Below are 25,332 nucleotides of genomic sequence, written 5' to 3' on the forward strand. Positions count from 1 at the left end.
CCTTCCAGATGACAAGGCAGCCTGGTACCAGAGCCCCTCCCCAGCTCTAGAATCTCCATACCCCCTTTTCCTTCTCTTCTCCCCACTCCCACAAGTCTTAGCATCTAACAGATATATATCCTGGGCTCGTATTTTAGCAGACGTTAATGGTCTCTATGCTATTTTTCCTTAGGTAAGCCATGTGGCACCGTGCCTGGCATGTGGCACACAGTGAAGAAATCTTAGTGTGGTAATAATGGTATATGCATCTCCAAGGGGGCTTTCTTTATTCAAGGGAGTAAATATAAATTGTTAGAATTTCAAGAATTGGGTCAAGTCAGTCAGAAGAAATTCCAGGCAAAAGGGCCTTTCAGTTCCCTTCAATAAATACTACAGAGGCTGGTTCAGAACTTGCCACTTGCTACCATACGCAATGCTTTTTTGCCCCTGTTCTACTTTTGCTTTCTCTAACTTTTCCTTTTAAAAGTCTTATTATTCTATTACTCAATTTCTTTATTTTACCCAACTCTGACTTGTTTCTAGAAAAGTTAAGGACACTGATCCTCCAGGTCCTACTCACCGTGAAAAAAAAGAAAAAAAAAAAAGAAGAAACCTGATTCCAGTTTTAGATAACAGGATTTGAGTCCAGGTGCTTATTTTAGCACCTTCCCGGTTAAAAAAATGCTGTGAACTAAGATCCTGAACTCTATTGTAAATGACATAGCACTGAACTTGTACAAATGTGCTGAAATACTCCTGCCATTGCTAGTTTCCTGAGCTATAAAATGGGTATGACATGTTTATCAATTTAAATCTAACAGGAGAAAACATTAAAAACACTTGATTTAAGGGATTTGGGGGAAACACATCCATAGCTTCCTAACAATATTTTGAACATTGCTATGGGCAATGTTCACGTCCACACTTTCCAACATCATTATGAAAACTAGCCTAAGCTAATAAAATAACATTTGCCATCCTATTTCACAGATAACTAAATGGAATTGTGGGAAACAGTGACAAAAAGCCCTTTTGAAAATAAATAAGAATAAATAATGTGTATCAATCAGGCTTTTAAAGTTCTAAATATATTTTTTAGAGTGGGATCCCCAGAACTAGAGCTCTTGAACATTATTTGGCTCAAAAACTGTTCAAACAACCTCAAGAGCAATCAGTCCTGCTACCACTTCTTCTCACAGGGAAAAAAGAAAAGAAGACATCCTTCTTCCTCCCCTATCCAAGTGGGTCACTGCTGCTTTTCTCTCTGTGAAGCCTTTCTTCCGGAGGTTTGCCAAGTTTATGTGGCACATAATGTTGGAAGTGGCTATGGCCAAAGAAGGTCAGAGAATAGGGCTACAGAGTGGGGATTGGGGTGTGCTTGGGAAGGACAGAGGCTGAGATTTAGGTCACCTCTGGGGAGACTTGAGTTCACCGGATACTTACTGTTTATTGGTATTCATGCTTTTCTATGGTCCATTATAATAGTCTAAATTAAGAGCAGTATTTTAAACTCCTTAAAGGTGATCTGCAAATTTTTTAAAATAAAAATGATCCAACCATCCTATAAACAGCAGAATTGCCATCTTCTGTAAATAGAACTGGCAAGCATTTCATCAGTCTTAAAATATCACCTCCCTTGATTTCCTGCCCCCCCTCCCACCAATGCCTCCCTTTCCTTTTCAAAGGTCCTTAAAGCAACACTCCAGAATGCTCTAGGGGGACTTACAGGGCCCCTGTTAATGCCAAAGAGACTGGAAGAAGCTGGTCTGTGGCGAGACACAAGGCCTACTGTTGATCATGTATTGTCATGAATGCTGCAGGATTTCTCAGTTTTCTTTTTCTCCATGGCTTATAGACTAAGAGTACTAGAACTTTAGATAATGGATAAAATAGCAACATTTGAGCCATAGGCAAAGTCTTAAGCTTCAGGACTTACTTAGATTATTCTACTTTCCTGAGCACAAGACAAGCAAGACCTGTCTTACAAAGCTGGAAGCAGGACTTTCCTGCATAACAAGCTTCAAAAGAGAAAGGAGGAAATAAAATAATGGGATATTCTGATGCTCGAATAAAATCCTATTTTTATTTTGCCTAATTTTAATTTACATGCCATACATGGCATAATTCCTGCTTAAAGAAGCCCTCAACTTTGACTTTGAGCAATTCTCAAAAAAAGGTACTTCCACCTTCTCACCATCTTCATGGGCAAGTCAGTGGAACTCTAAAATACAGAGTTTAATGGATGTTTAATTACATTGTTGAGGTGCTTGGATAAGGCTTAAAGATGAAGAACCCCACCCAGTTTCCCTGTGTGTGGTACAGCCATCTTTTCTGTGATGGAACAATTTAAAGCTACCCATATTATTCCCTTACGTATATACCTGTAAGGCAGCGACTGATAGTTGCGTACAGCTACCCATTTCTCCTTTCTTCCGTAATAGGAGAACCTTGATTCGTAGCCAAGCATAATCCTGCCCAGAATGAAGATGGCATTTCTCGGCTCCCTTGTCAGATGTGGCCACATGACTAAATTCTGGTCAGTATTATGTAACAGAAGTTTGTAGCACTTCTGCAAAGAATCCTTAAAAATGAGGATCACCTTCTGCTGCCTAGAATGTAGATTATATAGCTAGAGCTCCAGCAGCTATCTTGGACAACATGTGACCAACCTTGAGGACAGAAGCCATGCTGACAATGGCAGAGCAGGAAGATCTGTGCCTGGGTTCCTGGCAATACCCCGGAGAGCCCAACCCACCCCTTGTCTACCTACCCCAGATTCTCTTCCATGAAAAAGAGAGATAAGCATCCATTTTGTTGAGTCTCTTGCATCCAGAGTTTAGCTTTGATTTATGGCAAGTGAACAAAATATTAAGTGATGCGCCTATCAATACAGTCCAAGGAGCCTGCCTACTCTGGACAACAAATTTAACTTCCCTCCTCTGCAGAAATTCCTTCACTCATGTAAGGATCATATGAACAGAACCCATAAGAAAATACCAGCCTAGCATCCTTCCCACAAGAGCAAAGGTGTGAGATCAGCTCTGCCTTTGCATATTATCAGCAACCCCAGCATCCTGTCACTCCAATCCCAACTGCTCAAGTCCAAATATTGCCTATCACTTGAAACCTCACTAAAACAGCACACTAGGTTTGTGATGTAGCCCAAAATTCATCAGAGACTGGGCGGAGGTCACCAACTTCATCACTTGTGACCCAAACCAAAAAGGTCCCTGTAGAATAGCCATTTTATTGATGCATACAACTACTAAGGTCTTTTAATTATTATAATCAATAACAATAAATTTTAAAAACTACAATGGTATACTGGAAGATGTCCTCTGAATTTATAAGTCCCTATAGGTATATTAGGATCCTAAATACAAAACAATATTAATAATAGTGATAACAACAGATACCTCTTACAATTCAATACCATATCATTGCTGTTGTACTATCTGGCCACCATTCTGCTTGACACATACATCTGGAATTCAATATATCATTATCCCTATTTTAGAGGAGGAAACTGAGGCTCTGGGAGGTTAAACAAATTGGCTAAGACTATGCAGCCAGCCCATGGCAGGGGTTATTGCTGAACCCAGAATTGTCTATAAGCTTAGAACTATTTTAGCTGCACAATCTTATGTCTCAAAATGTTAGAGAAAATAATCTAAGGAAAATCCCTATTTTTCTCCCCTCAGAACTACAATAAACTATTCTAATCCTATTTCCATTTTATATTAACATGAGCATTTCCAAAAACAAAGCAAAGGAGAACGCAAACAAAAAATCTGATAGAATTTGTCTGCAAAAGGTAAATAATGCTAGAATACAAATGAAGCAAGTCACAGAAGTGTTTTTTCTTAATTTCACCTTTTGCTAACAGTTTCAATTTCAGGGTGACCGATATGTTTCCATAACAAGGGTCATTATACACTGTTTAATCCGTGAACCTCAAAACTGAAAAGAAACTCCTATAATGACCCGTCCTTGTGTAATCACATCTCTGTATGCATTCCTCTTTAAACATGTCTGATTTATTTCCCACCTCTTTGTTGAGTTTCCACTTTAATAAAAGGACAAAACACTGAGAGAAGGCAAGCCCTGAAAGCATTCATTGAATACGTCAAGCAATTTACCCAGAATTCAAACAATAAATGAGTTAAAAACAAACAGGAGGAACAAATCAATCTTTCTATTAAAAAATAAGATATTTGCATGTGTGTATGTACGTGTGTGTATGTGTTTGGAAGTATTTCTACTTAATTTAAAGCTATATATAAAACATGGCAATTACATTAAAAGTTTATCATTAGAATAATTAATATTTTCGGGGGCTGCTAAAAGCTAAAGAATTAAAATATGCCCATGAGAAGAAAGTCAAACAGAAGGTTAGAGCTCCCTCTTTCTTTTTCTTGAAGAAATTCACCAGAACATCTCTCCCAGGAGACCGAAGTTATCAAGCTGATAGCCTCGTAGCACAGCACTCACACTCAGAGCAAGTGTTTTCACAGCCTCTGTACACAAGCTACAAACATTAGGGTATATTTATTGGTAGTTCATTGTTCATAAGAAACTTATGCAGTAGAAAAAAGCACTTTTAAAAGTAGAAATACTCACAAAGCCATTTCAAACTGTTCCAGCCACTTTTTCTTTAAATCTTTTGTTTTGCAATAAAATTCTAACCCATTTTGTCCTTGGATATGGATGAGGTAGAAGCCATAAGACCACTGTTAAAATTAATATTCCACAGGTTAATACGTATCATTCATTAATAACATCATGTTTCCAAATTCACTAACACACCACCATAATCATCCACAAACCACCCGTAACATTATCATCAGACAAACTGTGAACAATCAAGATTACTGTAGTCAACTTCATATCTAGAACAATTGCTATGCCAAGTGCATTTTGCTGCCTTGATCATTAGGGCATTAGAGATGATCATTATCACCTGTGGCACTGTCCAATTATTTCTCACAGAGGCTTGCTTCTAATTAATCTCTAGAAACAAAAACACCTGGATGGATAAGCGGCCTCTCACATTAATGTATTAGCATACTTCCCTTGAATAGTCAAAGTTATGAGTAAATTACAGTTATTCATTTCCAGGAATTTACCTTTTTATTTTCTTTATCAGTTGTAGGATTGTTGGCTATTTTGTACTGCTGAAGATCTATTATTTCCTTCATTTCATAGTTATCACCTTTCCTTTTACATACAATCACTGCCAAATCAAATAAGAAGATATGCCTGAGAGAGAGAGAGAGATTTATTTAAAAGGTTTGGAAGCATGTGTGTTAATTCTTCCCAGGTAAAATTTAATTTATCCTGTGAGTTAAAGACAAAGGCAGTGTGCACATTGAAAGAATGAACTGTGTGTCCTGGCACTGCCCTTTGCTAAACGAATCACCCTGCTGTGCCTCAGTTTCCACAGTTAAAAAATAGGCAAAATTATAATGAGAACAATATGCACACTGCAGAGTTACTGTCACGAACAATTAAGCCATAAAGTGTTGTTCGTGAGCTAGTACTTTCTTTCTTCCAGTTTAAAAGCTAAACATTTATGGAATAATATTAATGACAACAATAGCAGTTAACTTCTGCTGATGTCACTAGGAGTCAGCCAGACTGTCTTGAGAAGCGTTCACCCCTTCCACAAAGATGACTCAATTTAAATCCCCAGGACCATCTCCTGAGGTACGTATTATTATCGTCTTCATTTTACTGGGGAGGAAGCTGAGGCTCAGAGAAGTTAGGTAATTTTCTCAGGGTTGCACTGCCTGTGGGTGCACAGCAGGATTCACTCTTGGGTCTACTTGTGGAACCTGCGCTTTTACCCTGTATGTTGCTCCTCGTGACTTAATGGACAACCTAAAACACAAATTGAGTGGTACAGGACCCAAGTGTAAGCTAGAGAAATTATGGTTAAATTTACATGTTGATATTTCTCTTCTATCTTACTAAAAGCAATGTAATTGGGGGAGAAAACAGACCTTATAATCCTATCATCCAATACCAATATTTGTATCTTTTCGAAAACTCTCAGTCAGTGATTAACACGCATACTTTTTTTTAAACAATAATAATGAGACATTCACATAGCTCTATTACTTGCATCACTTTCAAAGCCTATTTTCCAGGAGAGGCTAAAAGGATGTGTGTCTCCTGGGAGCTACCTTTAGAGCCTGGGTATCAAGGTGGAAGCAAGAGCTGATGCTGCCCCCTACTGGTTGACTTTCTAGTTTCCAAAGTTTCCAGAAAATGGCCATTTCAACTAAATAAATCAGTTTAACTACCACATAATTAGCTCAACTAATCTTTAAGGACTGCACCTACAAATTTCCCTCGAGAAAATCTCACTAAATGGCCCTCACTTGGACTTCCTGCTTAGGACATGTTGTATTGTTTTTAGTTCTTTAAAAATGCATACCAAAAAATAAAATTAAATTAAACAATTGTGTTTTTATAGTAGCTGTCTATTATTGCTTTATTGCTACTCTCATTTTAATGTGTACTTTTTTTACTCTAGCTGACATTCTATATTTTTCTATTCCTTCTTAAGAACTCAAACTTAGGCAAACCAACAGATACCAGAACAAAGAGGGGAATATCTAACATATCTATATGAGAAATTAAAAAACCACAGATTGATCTGACCCCTTGTTTTTATTCCTTTATTTCACTCCTCTGTCCTGGAGGAACTGTTTTTAAGATTTTCACAATCTCCTGATCCTAATAACTTATTCTGAAAATAAGTACTGATCCTTCTCACCTTTCCTGTTTTGTATGCTTGTCTAGAGTGGTTATTCGAATTTCACCATCTCCCTGAGGTCGTCCAAAAAGCAAAACTGGTTGGTTCTAAAATAGAAAATGTGCATGTCTCAGTTTTTCATAATCACATAAAAACAGAAATTAACATTAGTGAGGATATTTGCTAGGCACAACTATCTTATAACAACTTTTATCATTTTACCTTTTAACACACTTATTCTAAAAAGCTCAGGTCTGTATGATACACTTTCAAAAACAGCCTGTCCTTGGTCATCCCAGGAGGCGTACTGAAGACATTAATTGATTTTACTTACAACTCTAATGGAGAAGTTAGCTACCAAAAGAGAGAATTAATTGGAAAATTGCAAATCACAAGGAAGTTACAACAACTAATATTTACTGAGCATCCACGGTGTGCTAGCCACTGGGCACAGGATGAAATGACATAGACCCTGCCCTCATGAGACATACTGCTCAGTGGGGGAACAAATATTCACAGAAGAATATAATTACAAACATGTGATTGCCATGATGGAAGAGCAGAGGAAGCATGCGTATCTGGGGGAACTAATTTGGTCTAGGGAGTCAAGGATGGCTTCCCTGAGCTAAGATCTTAAGAATGAAAATTTCTGACTTGATGATTAAAAATAATGAGCCATTTCCCCAGAGGCAGAACATAAAAAGTTTTAAGTATTTATGAACACCTACTCTACAAGGTGCTAAAGGAAAAAGAATTGACTGAAAATATCACTACCATCTATGAGATTACATTCTAATAAAAAAAGATATGTAATTAATTAACTGTACTACAAGAAAGTAGAAAAATAAATGTTTCCTATCTGTATTTTTTGCAGAAACAGAAAACTCCATCCTAAAACCCATATGGAATTGCAAGGGACCCTTAATAGGTAAAACGATCATAAAAAAGAACAAAGCTGGGGTCTCACACTTCCTGATTTCAAAACTTATTACAAAACTATGGTAATCCAAACAGTGTAGAACTGGCATAAACACAGACTTCTAAACCAATGTAATACAACAGAACATCCAGAAATAAGCCTTCACATATATGGTCAAATGATTTTTGACAAGAGTGCCAAGACCAGTTCAGTGGGGGATAGGAGAGGCTTTTCAACAAATGGTGCTGGGGAAACTGGATATGCACAGGCAGAAGAATGAAGTTGGACCCTTACCTTATACTGTTTCCAAAAATTAACTCAAAATGGATCAAAGAGTTAAAAATACAAAACTTTTAGAAGAAAACATAGGGGAAAAGGTTTATGACATTGGATTTAGTAATGATTTTTTAGATAGGACACCAAAAGCGCAAGCAACAAAGGAAAAGATCGATAAGGTGGACTTCATCAAAATTTAAAATTTTGCACAAATAACACTACTAACAGAGTGAAAAGGCAACCCACAGAATGGTAGAAAATATTTGCAAACAAAAATGTGATAAGTATTGATATCCAATAATTCATAAAGACAGAAAGTAGAACGGGGTTGCCAGGGGCTGGGAGGAAGGGGGAATGAAGAGCTAGCGTTTAATAGGCGGAGAGCTTCAGTCTTGCAAGATGAAAAGAGTTCTGGAGATGGATGGTGGTGACGGCTGCACGACAATATGAATGTATCTAACGTCACAAAACTGTACACTTAAAAATGGCAAATTTAATGTTTTATATATATTTTACCACAATAAAAAAAACAGCTGTCCAGGCAATGTGCTATGGAATTACAAAGAGAAAGAATTAGGGATTCTTTCAGATTAGGGAAAGAATTTTTTTTTAAATTGGACCTTGAAGAAATTTGATAGGAAATAATGAAAAAAGATATTCTAGACTTTGACAATATTATAATCAAAGGCAGAACTATAAATGCAACTATGTGAAGAGGTAACCAGAGGCTACTGTGATTGGAAAGGTGGCAGATGAGGTCCTGAAAAGGGGAAGGAGCTGTATGTGTGGAAAGAAAGACAGACCAAAGATGTTTCAGAGAAAGAAGCAATAAAATTGCTCTACCAAGAAAAGCATCTTAAATCCGTTCATTTATCTGTTTTCTCTCCCCACAGCTTTATCCAGGCCTCCATCATCTCTCTTGAAACGACCTCAATGATTTGCTGACGGGTCTGCCTGATGAAAGGGTTTTCGGGACACTTAAATCAGACTGTGAAACCCTCCGGTAAGAACCGTTCACTAGCTTCCTACTGCAATCACTACAAAATCCCAACTCAGCGCCTTGCCCTCCAAGGCTGTGGTGTGTAGTTCTCCTGCCCCCACTCCCTCACTTCAGAGCCCACCCTTCTTCCTTTCACTCTCAATTTCCAGCCTCTCTTGCCTTGCCACTCCCTGAACAGCCCTGGCTCTTGCCCATTTCAGGGCATCTCACTTGTCATGGCTTCTGCCGGGAATCTTCTCTCTGCAGACCTTTGTGCCACTGGCCTCTTCTCATCCTTCAGGCTCAGGTGACAAATGTCTCAGGAGGACTTTTTCTGAGCACCTTATCTAAACTAGGGCTCCCCTCACTATCCTCTGTTGCAGCAACCCGTTCACAGCATTCATCTCAATAGAGAGAGCATTTTTAGACGCTCTTTTTTTACTGTCTCCTCAACCATGAGACCATGCTGTTCATAGTTACAGCCCCGGCCCCAAGCAAAACGTCTGGCACACAGCAGTCACCCAGTAAATATACATAAAATGAATAAATTAACGGGACTCCACCATGGTTACGTTTTGGGGATGAGGGAAGGAAAAGAAAAAAAAAAATGGACTCCAATGTTTAGAATTGGGACAGCTGCGGGGAGAGGCATCACAGTGCGATTAAAGTGACAGGGACAGGCTTCCCTGGTGGCGCAGTGGTTGAGAATCTGCCTGCTAATGCAGGGGACACGGGTTCGGGCCCTGGTCTGGGAAGATCCCACATGGCGCGGAGCGGCTGGGCCCGTGAGCCACAACTACTGAGCCTGCGCGTCTGGAGCCTGTGCCCCGCAACGGGAGGGGCCGCGATAGTGAGAGGCCCGCGCGCCGCGATGAAGAGCGGTCCCCGCACCGCGATGAAGAGTGGCCCCCACTTGCTGTAACTAGAGAAAGCCCTCGCACGAACCGAAGACCCAACACAGCCAAAAATAAATAAATAAATAAAATAAAGTAGCTATAAAAAGAACATTCTCTAAGTATTAAAAAAAAAAAAGTGACAGGGACAAGCAATGGCACAAAGTCCCCGGACAATGATGTATCACAGGTGCCACTGAACGTTCATCCCCGTGGACGCTGCCAAACAGAAGTCGGAAAAAACCTAGAACAACAGAAACTTGAAGGTAAACTATCTTTTCTTCAAAAACAACTGCTAGAACGTCCCCCCATTTGTGGGTTAGGGAAGCGGGATGGAATGATAATTACATACCAAATTTTCTATAGATAGCTGAAACTGTTTAATTTCACGAAGGGTCTCATTATCTCTTTTCACTTCATTCACATACTGTGCCAAGTCCTAAAGAATAAAGAGAAGGGGAGAAAAAGAAGGCGCGATAAGATTAGACAAGAGATGAGCACTGTTTGAAAGAAAACACATCATTAATTTCATTAATGGTAGAAAGTTACCACTATAACTTTTCAATGACAATAAAATGAATGCTAACCGAAGCTGCATCTCAAAAGTAATTTAAAACTGTCTGGAGTACAGCTGGGAAGACTGAAGGCTTGTCATTTACCACACCCCTGAGAAGAGTAAGGATCAAACACAGCAACAAACAAAGCATGCTGCCATGCAGAACAACAAAAAGGAAACCAGGTCGGGAGCCTGTAAATTCCAAACACTGACCTTGTGAGAATCACACTTGAACTTGGGTTAGAATTAAGGCCAATCATGAAGGATTAGCCGGGAGAAAAAAGTAACTAAAAGTTAGACAATGAATCTAGCAGGGCTAGATTGTCTGCATCCAGCCAGCATCTTAGTTCCTGAGAGGGTTCAGGCAGGTAAGCCAGGTCAATTTCAAAGAGTTAATAAAGGGAAGTGAAGGAGAGGAGAGAAACCAGGGAGCATGAAAGTGAACTACAGAGCACAAACAATGCTGGCCCTGTTTCTCCATGTGCCTTCACCTATTTTAAAATGTCTTTTCTCAAATTTGAGGAAACATTAGCTAATCTTTCCATACTGTAACTAGCTATTTTTATTATATGTGCTCCAGATTTTTCCTGTTTTCTGGGTTCTTTTTCTTTTTTCCCTGCCCTCTTATATTTATCTGCAACAGCAGGAACAGAACTCAGACAAAAGCAGTTCCTAACTTTGTTCTAAATGAAAGCCCGACTTTTCATAGGATATATCTATAAACGATTTCTTTAAAAAATTGGAAACTTGATATGATCTTTTTTTTATAATAATAAATAATGATGGGCTGTTTCCTGACAGGGTACTAAAAGTCAGCTAAACACAGAGTTAACACCGAAACTGGCCCAAGGACACAGAGAAGTAATTATGCACTGCTCTGGGCAGAGTCACATTGGCATTTTGTTTTGACAACAAATATTTGTGTATGTTTTAAGCTAGGGACAAATATTATTTCTTTCAAAGTCCAGCATAGCGTGGAAATCGGGGTTTTATAGATTCCCCAATATGTTCAAAAAGCCTGCCTTCATCTACTTCTAGCTCTTGATTTTCAGATTTACCTGAAACAGAAACCCAGACTGATCACTTGTACTGGTGCACAGCATCCAAAAAGGTAAACCTGGCTGACATCCTCACTTGAGGAAAATAAGTCACACCAGTGTTCTGAAGTCATCAGCTAAACTGCTGCTTGCACAAGCCAATAGGTTTCTACTGGTAACCATAAAAAGAATGTGAAACAAAACCATTCTATTAAATCATTCCTGGTAGTTATGGAAATTGTCATACTTTCATAAACAATGAAAGTTATTTTAATATACCTCTTGGTTTTACATTGTTGTCCAACAGCTAAATCCATGCAAGGATATTGATTTCAGTTAAAAATATCCAGCTCTCCCCTCTAAAAACAACCTATGCAAATACGTATAATAATAGCTATTAGCATATCATACATATGTATTAACAGTTTATATTCTATTGTTTTTAGGCAAGAATTAGAAATACAAACAAGTTAATGATGCATTAGTCTAACCTTCATTGCATCAAGAGCCAGTTTCAAATTAGCCTTCTCCACAGGATCAGTGGTATGTTTGACCAGCTCCTATTTGGAAGATATATTTTAGTACTACTTTCAACAAATTAAAACCAACACACAAGAAAACATTTTACAAATAAACCATTTTTATCATTATTCTCACCATAATGTGATAAATCTGATTTAACTAGGCTCTGTTTTCATCAAAAATTTCAAACTGTAAGAAGACCAAAATAGATATCAAAAGGACATGAGACAATGGTCAGAAAGGTTTTCCTTTCAAAGTTGAACATGAATTCTATCCCCCACCATCACACTGAAACTCTTGCCAGAAGTTAAGAAAGATTCCCCTCCTTGACAACTGAACTGATACTTTTTTCTTTTTTGGCTGCGCCACATGGCATGTGGAATCTTAGTTCCCCAACCAGGGATTGAACCCGTGCCCCCTGAATTGGAAGCGTGGAGTCTTACCCACTGGACCACCAGGGAAGTCCCTGAACTGATACTTGTTATCAAACTTGGCTTCTCTATGGCTTTTGATTCTGACAACTCCATCTCTCCTTTGGCCTCAGGGACGTCAGGCTCTTCTGTTTGTTGCTGTTATTTTTATTTGTTAGTTCATCTTAAATGTTGCCTATTCATTTGTCTTTCATACTTTCTTCTTTCTTTGCACCTTAAAATGAGTTATTATTCCCTAGATTTTCACCTTAGTCTTCTGTTATCCTTACGTTACATACTCTGTGAATTCTATCACAACCATTGCCATAACATCGCCTGTCACCTAATGTGACAGTCACCCTCAAATGAATGTGCTCAACCCAGAATTCACGCCTGAGTCCCAGACTCATATGTCCTATTAAATCGGTCTACCTGGGTTTCTCGCAAGCCCCTGAAATCCAGCATGTCCAAACTTCATGCACCTTCACCCGCACCCCTACTCGTTCCTGTTTATGTTTTACTGAATGACGGCACCTCCATCACTTAAGCCAAAACCTCAAAGGTGCCCCTGACTCCTCCCTCTCTCTCACTATGTTCTGTCTGTGTTAACTTTGACCCTTCCCCTTGAAGCCTCCTCCACTGGCACTACGTCGGTTCAAGTCCCTGCTCTCTTTCAAATGGGTGGTTGTAATAGGCTTCTGATTCATCTTCTGACTTGCAGTCTTTCCTTGCTACAATCTAGTCCCTCGATTGACATCAGAGTTACATCTCTGAATGTAAATCAGATCCTGTCACTTAGACTTCTGGGAGGCTCACAAAAGCTTCAGGTTGTCACACATACCTCGTAGATGCTTCATGATCTGAATTCTGCAAACCTCTCCCGACTTCTCTCTCCACTTCCTCTCAAACAACCTATGCCCTACTTCTACTAAGTTAATTGCAATTCTCAAAATACGTTCTAATATCTGATCCCATTAGGCATGATGTTTTCTCTCCTAGAAGGCCCTTGCTCTCTGACCCACCTGTCAAACCGTCATTCTTCCTTCAAAGCCCAACTCAAGAAACACTCCTCTGTGAAGCTTTCTATGACAGAGGCCTCTTCTCAAGCCATAATTAACTAAGTCTTTATTTGTACCACCTCTGTACCTTCTGCATACTTATCACATCGTATTGTACTTGGCAGATTACATTTCATTTTCCCCAATAAAACAGTGAACTTTATCAGTGTGAGGGGGGCTGTTTTACATTGTTGAGAGACTCACACTGTATGCAGCTCATGGGATCCATTCAAAAATCTTTGCTGAGGGGCTTCCCTGGTGGCACAGTGGTTAAGAATCCACCTGCCAATGCAGGGGACACAGGTTTGAGCCCTGGTCGGGAAGATCCCACATGCCAAGGAGCAACTAAACCCGTGCGCCACAACTACTGAGCCTGCACTCTAGAGCCTGTGAGCCACAACTACTGAAGCCTGAGTGCCACAACTACTGAAGCCCGAGCGCCTGGAGCCCATGCTCTGCAACAAGAGAGGCCACTGCAATGAGAAGTCTGCACACTGCAATGAAGAGTAGCCCCCGCTAGCCGCAACTAGAGAAAGCCTGCGTGCAACAAGGAAGACCCAATGCAGCCTAAAATAAATAAATTTAAAAAAAAAAACTTTGCTGAATTTAATACCAGTAGTGTTTCTAGGTGTAAACAGAACCTACAGATATCAAATCTGTTAAGTATAATAAACTTGTCAGAGTGATACTCTTTTGTTTCTATTTTTACTTTTCCTCTATTAAATAACAACAGTAAAGTATTCTCAAAGTTTCAAACCCCCCACTATAAAATATTTTAATTTTATAAATCCGTGATTTCAAATCATAAGGCATTTCAAAAATGATGTACCCACTAAAATACAGTAGTAAGTAGAAAATATTCAAATTCATACCACATTTATTTAACACATTTCTAAACAGTAGACAAATTAATTCTACTCTACACTATTTTGAAATGGAAAAACATTTCTAGAATTTTTATCTAAGTGTGGTATCCCAGATAAAACTTTTCCTATTTTAAAAAATCATCATGGAACTAAATATACTTTTGAAATTTAAAATATCAAACAACCCAAGAGAAATGAGCGGAAAAAGTTCACTGACTTTCCAAAAGGTCTGGTCATATTTTATACTTTTATAAGTCTGCTTAAAATCTTTTTTTTTTTAACATCTTTATTGGAGTATAATTGCTTTACAATGTTGTGTTAGTTTCTGCTGTATAACAAAGTGAATCAGCTATATGTATACATATATCCCCATATCCCCTCTCTCTTGCGTCTCCCTCCCACCCTCCCTATCCCACCCCTCTAGGCGGTCACAAAGCACCGAGCTGATCTCCCTGTGCGATGCAGCTGCTTCCTACTAGCTATCTATTTCACATTTGGTAGTGTATATATGTCCAAGCCACTCTCTCACTTCGTCCCAGCTTACCCTTCCCCCTTGCCATGTCGTCAAGTCCATTCTCTACGTCTGCGTCTTTATTCCTGTCCTGCCCCTAGGTTCATCAGAACCTTTTTTTTTTTTTTAGATTCCATATATATGTGTTAGCATACGGTATTTGTTTTTCTCTTTCTTACTTCACTCTGTATGACAGACTCTAGGTCCATCCACCTCACTACAAATAACTCAATTTCATTTCTTTTTATGGCTGAGTAATGAAGAAAATAGATATTTCTTGAAAACTGCACCTTTTAAATTCTTCAATCAATATTTGACTATACTAAAGTTACAAGATAAATTATTATCTTCTTTTGGACATGTTTTTAGTTTCATGACGTCTCAGAAACTGACTGCCTAAGTCTTCCTTATTATTTTTTCATAAAATGCAATTTGATTAAGTTGCTTTGAGTTTAGGTCTCATAAATGTTTTAACACATTTGTAAGGAATAATCAGGGTTTGAATTTTTCTGATTTCTCAGTAGAAAATAGAAATGACTAATAATTTTGCAGTTACAGTTCAAGAAATTTAATATACAAGATGTATAAAGCACAGCAAACTCAGAATTATATTTCACATACAGGTAGTAGATCTTTTTAAAATGACATTTCACAAGCATCAGCAAAGCTGATAGACTAATACAGTAAGACATTTCTTTGGAGCAGAACTAATGAGTCTCCCGGTACAGCTATCAAATTAAATTTATAAGACTCTCCACCCTCATTAGAAGACTAACCGTGGAAACCATAAGCTTTGGGGTTATAATAAGAATCACTTCAAAATAAATGTAGTCTTATTATAATTTAGTATAGCAGAAAGCAACACGGAGTGTGACACAATTCTCTTTCGTTTATGGTTATAAGGCACAAATTCTAACACAATTAACCTGTCAAAATTCAAGTGTATTGCAACACTGAGATTCTAATAAATGATTACTGCTAACGACAGAAGACTTGGTTGAAGGGATATTTGTATTTGTTTTGCCTTGTTTTTAAATTTTTAAATTTTTTTGGAGCCAGTTCTGTTTGAAGAACACAAAATGTGACTTTGTGAAAGATACAGAATTATCTTTGCTTAAAAGGAAGAAAAAATTTCCAGCTGTTCTGTTACTTCCCACTTAGCTATCCTCATAATTGAAAACTGTAAGGGGACAGGGCTCCAAACATAAAGTTTCTGCAGCATAGTTAATGCTTCATTAATATTGTGTTGAATTAATGAATGAACAAATAAACAGTTTTAAATTACATACCTGAAGGAGAAGGTGATACTTTAAAACACGCTGCATAGGAACCACAAGCAAATCTCGAAGAGTAAATTTCCCATTATTTGCTCTTTTAGAACATTCCTAAAGAAATTTTATTTAAATTGAATTTTTTTAGTTTTAGCAAAAGGAGTCATAATACAAACATTAAAAGATGCAAACGCCATAAGCAAAACTGCTATTATACAATAAATATTTTGCTATTTTCCTTCTTAACAATCCTTCTTTCTTAAAAATAGGAAGTATCGTCAGTTAAAAACCAAAAGAAACAAACAAAACTTGTAGCATTTCAACTCTAAATAAGAATAAATATGTAGAACTATTTTACACGTGAAAATTATTTTCTCTAGGGGTCCTCCAGCATCTTCCCCCCACTTACCACTTAACCTTTCACCAGTCTCCCCAAGCAGGCCTGTGGACCAGGCATCAAGAACAAGCCCCATTCATCAAACCCACTATGTTCCCTCCCTACCATCATGCCTTGGTTCATTCGGTTCTCTCCAACTGCCATGTGCTTGGACTAGTTCCCAGCAAAATTCATCATCCTCTTGAAGAACTATACTTCTAGGATGTTAGTAATAGTCCCAATCAAAATTGTGCTGTCTCTCTGTGCCTTGTGGGTCTCTTAATTATTGTTGTATATGTATAATATCTTCCCCAATATAGTATGTCTTTTATACCTCTTAAGAATCTAGTATTTGCTGACTAAACATTTGTTGTAATGAATGAAATGGAATGATAGACTCCCAAAATTTGCTAAAGTATAAACCCACTACAGGATTCAAAGTTTTCAAAGCCTCAGATTTTATTTTTTTAATCTCACAATCTCCTTTCTTACAAGTTTATCAAAAAATAGCATTGACGGGTTCACTCTATTGACATTAACTACGACTTTGAGGAAAGTACTTTGAATTTGCAGTGTCAAAGCCTGAATTTAAATCAAGTTTGGCAATTCTTGTCTGTGTGACCTTGAACAAATTGCTTTTCTGATCTTACTGTTTCTCAAATATTCATGGTATCATCCAAAAAAAACAATAAGGTGTCATAAAGATATCTTTTATTTCTGAGCAACCTAAGTCCAAACTCCTCAGACAAACATAACCAAGACCAAGGAATTTTCCCGTTCACAGAAGGGGTTGTATTCAAGAAAATACTCTTTAGTTTCCCTTTTGCCCACACTTAGCTTTTCCAGCACATGGAAGGATATATTATATTATCAGGAGCTATAGAAACAAACACCATTAGCTCCAATGACCATATTGAGTTAATGAGTGCTTGACTACAGCTTTCAAACAAGAACTGGTGACACATCCTGACATGTTAGCTCACATCTTGTCAATTGCTGGGGTTCACTGGACAGATAACTATTTCAAATGATTTCTTGCTTCCACAGATTGTAGCGAGTTCTGGATCATGGGTCTCAAATAGGAGGTCAAACTGTTAATATTATTGTAATGAATGGGTCTCATCTTCCCAGCTGCATTTTAAGTTCCTTGGAAATTGAGGTTATATCTTACACTTCTTATGTTATGCCATCTTAACATAGTGTTAAGAACAGAAATGTTATACATTTAAAATTTACTTTGTTATGTTATGGAAGTCAGTGTAAAACTGTTGGGGAAAAAATTATTTCAAGTTCTAAGTTATAAGCTCAGGAAGTAAAGACACTAACAGCACTGGCATTAGCTACAATTAGGGGGCCGAGACTGAAGTGTAAAGTGCTTATTAGTATTGAAAGCAAATAAAGGGTAGAAATGATTCTTCCAAACATCCAGTCCAGTGCTTAGCCTCAACTCCAATTCTAAGTGAAAAGAATAGAAAATGTAATAGGGATGAGCCAGCTTAGAGAACAAGGTAAAGAGACTCTATTACCCTTCACCCCATGTTATCTTGGTTCTACAGTAGGGGTGAAAAAAAGACAAAAATCATCAAGAATAAAAATAATCACAAAACAGAAGACATGAAGGAGGCAGAGAGAAACAAAGTATAAGGCAGCTTTCCCTCCATCATGCTGGGACCTGGAGAACACAGTTCCAGCAAAGACTATTTGTTGAGGGCTTATAGTAAGTATCTGGTTAAATACTTCCAAATCAGACCCACGGTTAACACAACCAGCATCACCTCACCCTGAGCCTTTCAAACTCAGTCTGAGGTTCTCTCTTTCCCTAAGACTTACAGTGACTACAGAAACTATATCTCTTGAGTTCTAGAGTATGCTCACTGGGCAGGATTTTGACAGTGAGTCTGAAAGAAGGGAGAGTAACATGCAAATAATGCTAAGAATATAATGCAGATTTCATTGACCACTTTCTGACTCCTCTCTTGAACCGGAATTATATATCTTTATTTTTTAAAAAACTGCCTTAATGGTAGCTCTATTAGGAAGTCATTGTGTAAGTTGTTAACTTTTATCTTCCCATCGTGTTTTAATTTGAGTCAAGGTGGCTTACAGTTCTAGACTTATGAGGCTCTGCTCTCCAAAGAGGAGTAGGGACCCTTTAGGCTAACAAGGCTGTAAGGATGGCACTTAGTGGTGACTCAAACCATCTCCAGCCATAAGATCCACATCATCAAGGGATCATGAGAGGTAAGAAAGAAGGATCCATGCTATAAAATTAGTACAGTTACTTGGTAGTCTGTTGATGTGCAAATTTTCTCACCAATAGCTCCCCTTTGTGGGAATTATTTTATTAAATCAGACCAGATATGCTAAACAGTGAAGGGGTTCTGATTTGCAAATCATCTACCTCTTCTTCTCTTGTTCATCACCCGACCTCAATGCTAAACCCAACAAAGAGCAGCAAGGAGGATATGAGAGAGCCAACCAAGCCACACACAGAAGAGTTGACTATACATCTCTACCTGAAATTTAAGAAGACTCATACATATGGATAATATATTTGAGATGACAATTCATATAACATATAAATAATCATTTTTCAAAAGTTTTTTTGAAAGTGAAAACTCTTCTTGTGGGGGAAAAAAAAAAAAAAAAAGATGTACCAAAAAAAAACAGACCTAACAGAGTTTCCAGACTTATTTTCCATTGTTACCATGTGCTTTATTCATACTAACCTACTTGCCATTCCTCAAACTTTCCTGATTCTTCTGGTCAAGACATACCAATTCTTCCAGAATGCCCTACATGGACTCTCATCTATCAAGACTCACCTCATTCTTCAGTGACCTAACTCAAATGCTCCCTCTTCAGATAAATCTTCCGCAGTCTAACTATACTGAAGTGATCACTCAGTCTTACTCATGGAGCCCTGTCAAAGAGTGCTTATCACATACTACTTAATCTCATCATATGTGTGCCTGTCTTGCCTTCTTATGGGCAATATCCATGCCCTTTTTACACGTTTTCCCCTAAATATCTTTTGGCCACGCCACGCAGCATGTGGGATCTTATTTCCCTGACCAGGGATCGAACCCACGCCCCCTACATTGGAAGCGCAGAGTCTAACCACTGGACCACCAGGGAAGTCCCAATATCTTATATTTTTAGTAAACAGTTTACATCTACATACTTATTATCTCACATACATCTTACTCATCCTGTACCTTTTACTACCCTGGGCAAATTGCTCATGATCTCTCTGAACATTGGCTTTCTTATCCATTAGATAAAAAAATTAATTGTATGTATCTCACAAAGTCATGAGGATCTAATGAGATAATGCATGTAAAAAAGCCATAAATCTTCTATCTTACTACTGTTATTATTACTGCCACATTATTATTTTATAGAGCTATATATTAAAATATTTTATGAAATTACACTTAGAAGTCATGGAAATTTGCTGTTGCATAGATCATGAAAATGTTGTTTTTAGTTTATTTTACTCTGTCATATACACACAAAAAATAAACAGGCACCTCTAATTTCAGTTTGACATCTTCTTTTGTCTTAGAAATGTAGTCTAAACTAGAGATGGCCGACTCCACTCCACTGCAGTACTGCCCATAAATAACCAACCTGAAAGGAAAAGAGACAGAGGAAAAAATCTGAGGACAAAAAGGCAAGAATAAAGTGGAAGAGGAAATTCACCTATTTAAAACCACAGTTGGGCATAACCAAAGCAAATCTCACTCATCCTGCACCTCTTACTTTCCAGGTAACCCTGGGCAGATTACTTATAATTTCTCTGAACCTCAGCTTTTTCGTTTCTTTTTAAGATACACCACACATACAGTTACAGAATGAAAGTCACTCATATTTACGGTATTAAAAATGACTATTTCTAATTTCCAAATATGAATGGGATTGATTCCATGCATGTTTTTATAGTAGGTAGATTTTACAAACTGGCTTAATGACTGTTAATATTGTTTGAGGGCATACAATAATCAAAAACAAAATTAAAAACTTCTGTTCAAGTTTCTATTAGAGATCAACTTTTACACTGCTCAAGCTCACTCAGGAACAGTTTTATTTTCTACTACAGTTTCACTGTAATCACTACTTACAACTCTACTCATTAATAAACCTCCTACTCCCTCCCCCTTTTTAATTAAGAAAAATACATTATCTGAAAAGTGGGAATGAGAGGGCTGAGCTGTGTTGGTTGGGAGATAACTCATATTGCACGGGGTCTGAGCCTGCTTCAGGAAGGGTATCTCTGGAGATAACTCATATTGCACGGGGTCTGAGCCTGCTTCAGGAAGGGTATCTCTGGAGATAACTCATATTGCACGGGGTCTGAGCCTGCTTCAGGAAGGGTATCTCTGGAGTAATACCGATTTTTGCAAAGAGCCCGGTTAATTTATTGTTTCTTTTAGCCCTCTACTGGAAAAAAAAAAAGCACTACTGCATTAATATTTATCTAATGTTGATGTAAGCAATTAATTAGCCACTTCTTAGTACTAGGAACTATAGCGCTTGATTTTAGAAGAGAGCGCTATATTTTAAGCAAAATTCCTTGGTACTTCTAATTCATGTGAATTGTTCAGAAGACTTTTTTCAAATTCAGAAAGGGAAACTGACTTTGGCTGTGAATGTAATACTCCAAAATTCAGAATTATAAGATATTAGAGTTGGAAAAAGCACTACGTAGCACCTAATCTACCCCTAACATTTACAGATGGAAAAAAGGAGGCTCAGAGAGTTGAAATGACTCCCTGAAGTCTACAGGACTCAAGAGTGACAGGGTCTGTGCAAGAACCTGCACCTTCTGGTTTTCAATGCAAAAGTCTGAACCCTTCTTTTTTTTCTTTTTCTTTTTTTCTTTCCCTGATACACATATAGAGGTCAACCACCACCCAGAAATTAACTGCCCCATGTTCTAATTACTGCCCAGACAGTTTCTTAATGAACCATAGTAATAGCTACTTATGAGCAATTTTAATACTAACCCTCACTATAATTACAAACTAATAGCCACAAAATTTAAAATCCAAAAGTTACCTTTCCTTGTAGTTAATGAAAACTTGATACAAGTTCTGGTCGTTTTTATTTACAATGGAATCATGAATCTCTTGCATTAGGTTCCGATGAACTTTTACAAGTTCCTTAGAAAAGAAAACAGTGGCAAAGCAAATTAGGAACCAGAACCAAAAAAATCACCTGGAGCCCAGAATCCCTATTGCTGCCACACTTGCCATTCAAGGATATGCTGAATGCCCTCAATATATAAACCTGCTACCATCAGTAAAGAGGAAAAAACGGAGGGGAAAGAAGAGAAAAGAGAGAAGGGGAAGGGGAGGGGAGGGAGAGAGACAGGCCGTGTTCATGGAAAATAGTAATTTCAGATCTGACTTGAAATGTCAGTGTCCTGTGGAAAAAGAAATTCTCTCTCTAGTTATTAAAGGGTAATTTATTCCTTGTACAAAAATATGTACAGTTCATTTTCATCTTATAATCATTTTAAATTTTTAAATAAAACTATCCAAGTGCTTAATGTTTTACTGACAGGATAAAGTAATGATTCATGTCCTTGAGACATAAAAATGTAGATTTGTACTTTGGTCAATTAGTGGTGTCCTGGAGCTAAGCTAACAATAATCAGACTAAATTACTTGAAACCAGCCAACTAATGTCATAAATAAGCAGCAAATAAATTGTAGTAGGCAGTTTACTAGGGAAACTCAAAAGTCAGAATTTCACATTTTTCCTGATAAGCAAGTAATTTTCGGTCAGACAGTAAAATACATGTCACAGCCAGGAAATGAGGAGGTCCGAATCAAGGTGCCAATTCTCCCAGGATCTCTTCCCGTGTACCTTGGAGCACACATTGATGCAGGGCATGCCCTTCCTTAGGAGGTGTTAAGTGAAACATGAATATGTTGGTCCTGTCACTTTTTTGAGGAGCATGGAAAAGCTATTAGAATAAGGACTGTCAAATGGGTCCTAAGTTACAGTGAGCGTATTTAGGTGGTTCAAGATCCTCATCTTCCTAAAATGTGTGGTTTGTTTTATGCTAAATATTCATTTGATATTGGGATCTTTTTCTTCCTTCTACATTACAAATCAGTAAGAATGTCTTCATTTGGCCAAAATCAGGAACAAGGACAACATGCCATAGCTAAACTGGTGCAAAGCAACACTAAACATAAAGGAATCAAAATATTAGAGACTTTACAGGTGATACAAGCAAGCCGGTACATAAAAGCTTATATATTGTATATAAGAGCTATATATTAAAACTGAGGGACTACCCTGGTGGTCTAGTGGGTAAGACTCTGCACTCCCAATGCAGGGGGCCCGGGTCTGACCCCTGGTCGGGGAACTAGAGCCCGCATGCATGCCGCAACTAAGAAGTCCACATGCCGCAATGAAGGTCCTGTGTGCCTCAACGAAGGTCCCGTGTGCCGCAACTAAGACCCAGCACAGCCAAAATAAATAAATTAAATAAATAAATAAATATTAAAGAAAAAAAAAACCTGAGGCCAGTTCTAGAGGTCTAAGAACTTGAATCTTGCCTAGCAAGACCTTACATGGTATTGCATTTGGCTTGCCTCTATGCTTTTGGGTAAATATCCTTTTAAAATTGTCAGATAATAAGGTACCCTGAAATTTGAAATGCTATATAAATGTGAAGAAAAGCTCCTCACACCTTACCATTAAAATAGACCGTTATATTGGGCTTCCCTGGTGGTGCAGTGGTTAAGAATCCGCCTGTCAATGCAGGGGACACAGGTTCGAGCCCTGGTCCAGGAAGATCCCACATGCTGTGGAGCAACTAAGCCTGTGTGCCACAACTACTGAGCCTGCACTCTAGAGCCTGCAAGCCACAACTACTGAGCCCATGTGCCACAAGTACTGAAGCCCGTGCGCCTAGAGCCCGTGCTCCGCAACAAGAGAAACCACCACAATGAGAAGCCTGGACACCGCAACGAAGAGTAGCCCCCACTCGCCGCAACTAGAGAAAGCCCGCACAGCAACAAAGACCCAACACAGCCAAAAATAAATAAATAAACTTATTTATTAGAAAAATAAAAGACTGTTATATCATAAGGAAGCAGTGTATTTCAGAAATGGGAGTTTAGGCTGATGCAACCAGAAGCAGAAAACACCAAAAAGCAGAGGCCAAGGAAGTGCAGGAATGGAGGGAAGTGGAGGAGACAGATGGAGCCAGGACTGTGTCTGTAAGATGAGGTTGGGGGGCTGGAAGAACAATAGAGCAGGGAGTGGGGCAGAAGGGGATTCCCACAAGAGAAAGAGACAGTAACACCAGAGATTAACTGAGACTACCTTGTTGTGACAAGCAGTTAAGTATAATACATCAATCTTATCCTTTTGCGTTCAGCGTACATTCTGACTGACTTTTGGTTGACAATATGACTTACTAGTTATTTCCAAAAAATAAGACTATAAGAACTCAGGAAGCAGAAAGTTGGGTTAAAATTCTTTAAAAATACAATAGAATGTTCAAATAGGGACCCAATAAGAAAATGAGGATTTTTATAGAAGTGTACCACAATTTTAGCTAGCATATTTTTACTTACAGGAATGTTGATGAATACTGAATCAAATTCGGCTGCTGTCAGAAATCTTTTTAATGGTGCCATGAAATACTACCAGGAGAGAAGAGAAGGGTAATAATTAAGCACAACTTATCCTAATCTATAAAATAGTTTTTCATCAATGAGCAATAAATATTACTGAAAGTTAATCAGTATTATGAATACCAAGAAAAAAGCAGAAACTATTTTCTCTACTGTAAAGATTCTATATTTGAACAGAGATATAAAGATATAAATACAAGTTAATAAATTTAAAATATAAAATAAAAGATTTGGGCTATAAACCCTTCTGAAAGTAAGAAAAAAAGGAAGAGAGAACACCATTGGCCGAACTGGCAAAAAATGGCAACCTTCTGGAGATATGTTTGAGGACTAATTCAAAACATCCCTCAAATGTTCTGTGAAGATTCTAGATCCCTGAGATCAATAATTTGCATATACAATTTATGGATCATTCCCCTTCATTCTTTGAGAATTTTAGTTCCTGGCCTACCATATCTCTGGCCATTACTACTCCCATCTTCATTTTTGGTCGTTATCAGTATCTGCGCAGATGATCCTTCCAATAGCCTGGCCTCTCGGTTCCTTGAACTCCAATAATCTGTGCCCCATCCTAGCTCAGGTCCTCTTGTGGTCATAGCCCAAGACCCTGTCATTACCAACAACTGCATATGCTCCATAGAATTAAGTTGAAGCAAGCAAGTCTCTGACCTCTGCCCTCCTACCTTTACAGCTCATTCCTCCAAGGACTCCTCCAACCCACTGGGTCTGCCAATCCCCTGACCATCTCACATCCCTCATGTCCTCACTTCCCTTCTTACCCAGTTTACATTCCACGAGCCATCATCAGAATCACTGCCCTGTAAGTACCCTTACCCTCTCTTCTTTCATTCTGGAAAAATGAAAACCCTGGTTAAATCTAGCTTGCCATATATTTTGTGCCTATACCTAAGAAGTTAAACAGAAGCTACACTGATAGTTAATTAAAAATATAATCACAAAACCCAAATGAGCCTGTAATGCTACATAATCCTAGTACATTTACCTTCTCGTTCTCCTAAACAACTCTTCCACGCCTTCATCTCTCTTTTTAAACTTCCAAACTTTCTCCTGGTTCTCATTCTCCTAGCCTCCAAATGTGGAAGTCACCAGAGGTGACCTCAAACCTCTTCTCTATCAACAGCCATTCCTTTGGTGATTCATCTAGTGCCATGGCTTTAAACACCACTGCATAATGATAATGGCCCAATCTATACATCCGTTCAACCTCTCCCCTGAATGTCAGACTCATACATCTAAC

General features: G+C 38.2%; 1 protein-coding gene across 1 annotated transcript in view; it reads right to left on the reverse strand.

Moving 5' to 3' along the window:
- Positions 1 to 25,332, reverse strand: part of VAV3 (vav guanine nucleotide exchange factor 3) — a 393,400-nt gene that overhangs the window by 180,269 nt on the left and 187,799 nt on the right. Inside the window, exons 7-15 of the mRNA XM_059927079.1 lie at positions 24,015 to 24,083; positions 21,475 to 21,578; positions 19,947 to 20,046; positions 16,056 to 16,151; positions 11,891 to 11,959; positions 10,159 to 10,245; positions 6,761 to 6,846; positions 5,106 to 5,238; positions 4,600 to 4,709 (exon numbers count right to left, since the gene is read on the reverse strand). Coding sequence (XP_059783062.1) covers positions 4,600 to 4,709; positions 5,106 to 5,238; positions 6,761 to 6,846; positions 10,159 to 10,245; positions 11,891 to 11,959; positions 16,056 to 16,151; positions 19,947 to 20,046; positions 21,475 to 21,578; positions 24,015 to 24,083 — 854 coding nt within the window. The remainder of the gene's footprint in view (positions 1 to 4,599; positions 4,710 to 5,105; positions 5,239 to 6,760; positions 6,847 to 10,158; positions 10,246 to 11,890; positions 11,960 to 16,055; positions 16,152 to 19,946; positions 20,047 to 21,474; positions 21,579 to 24,014; positions 24,084 to 25,332) is intronic.

Source organism: Balaenoptera ricei, chromosome 1 (assembly GCF_028023285.1).
Source record: "Balaenoptera ricei isolate mBalRic1 chromosome 1, mBalRic1.hap2, whole genome shotgun sequence".
Classification (NCBI taxonomy): Eukaryota; Metazoa; Chordata; class Mammalia; order Artiodactyla; family Balaenopteridae; genus Balaenoptera; species Balaenoptera ricei.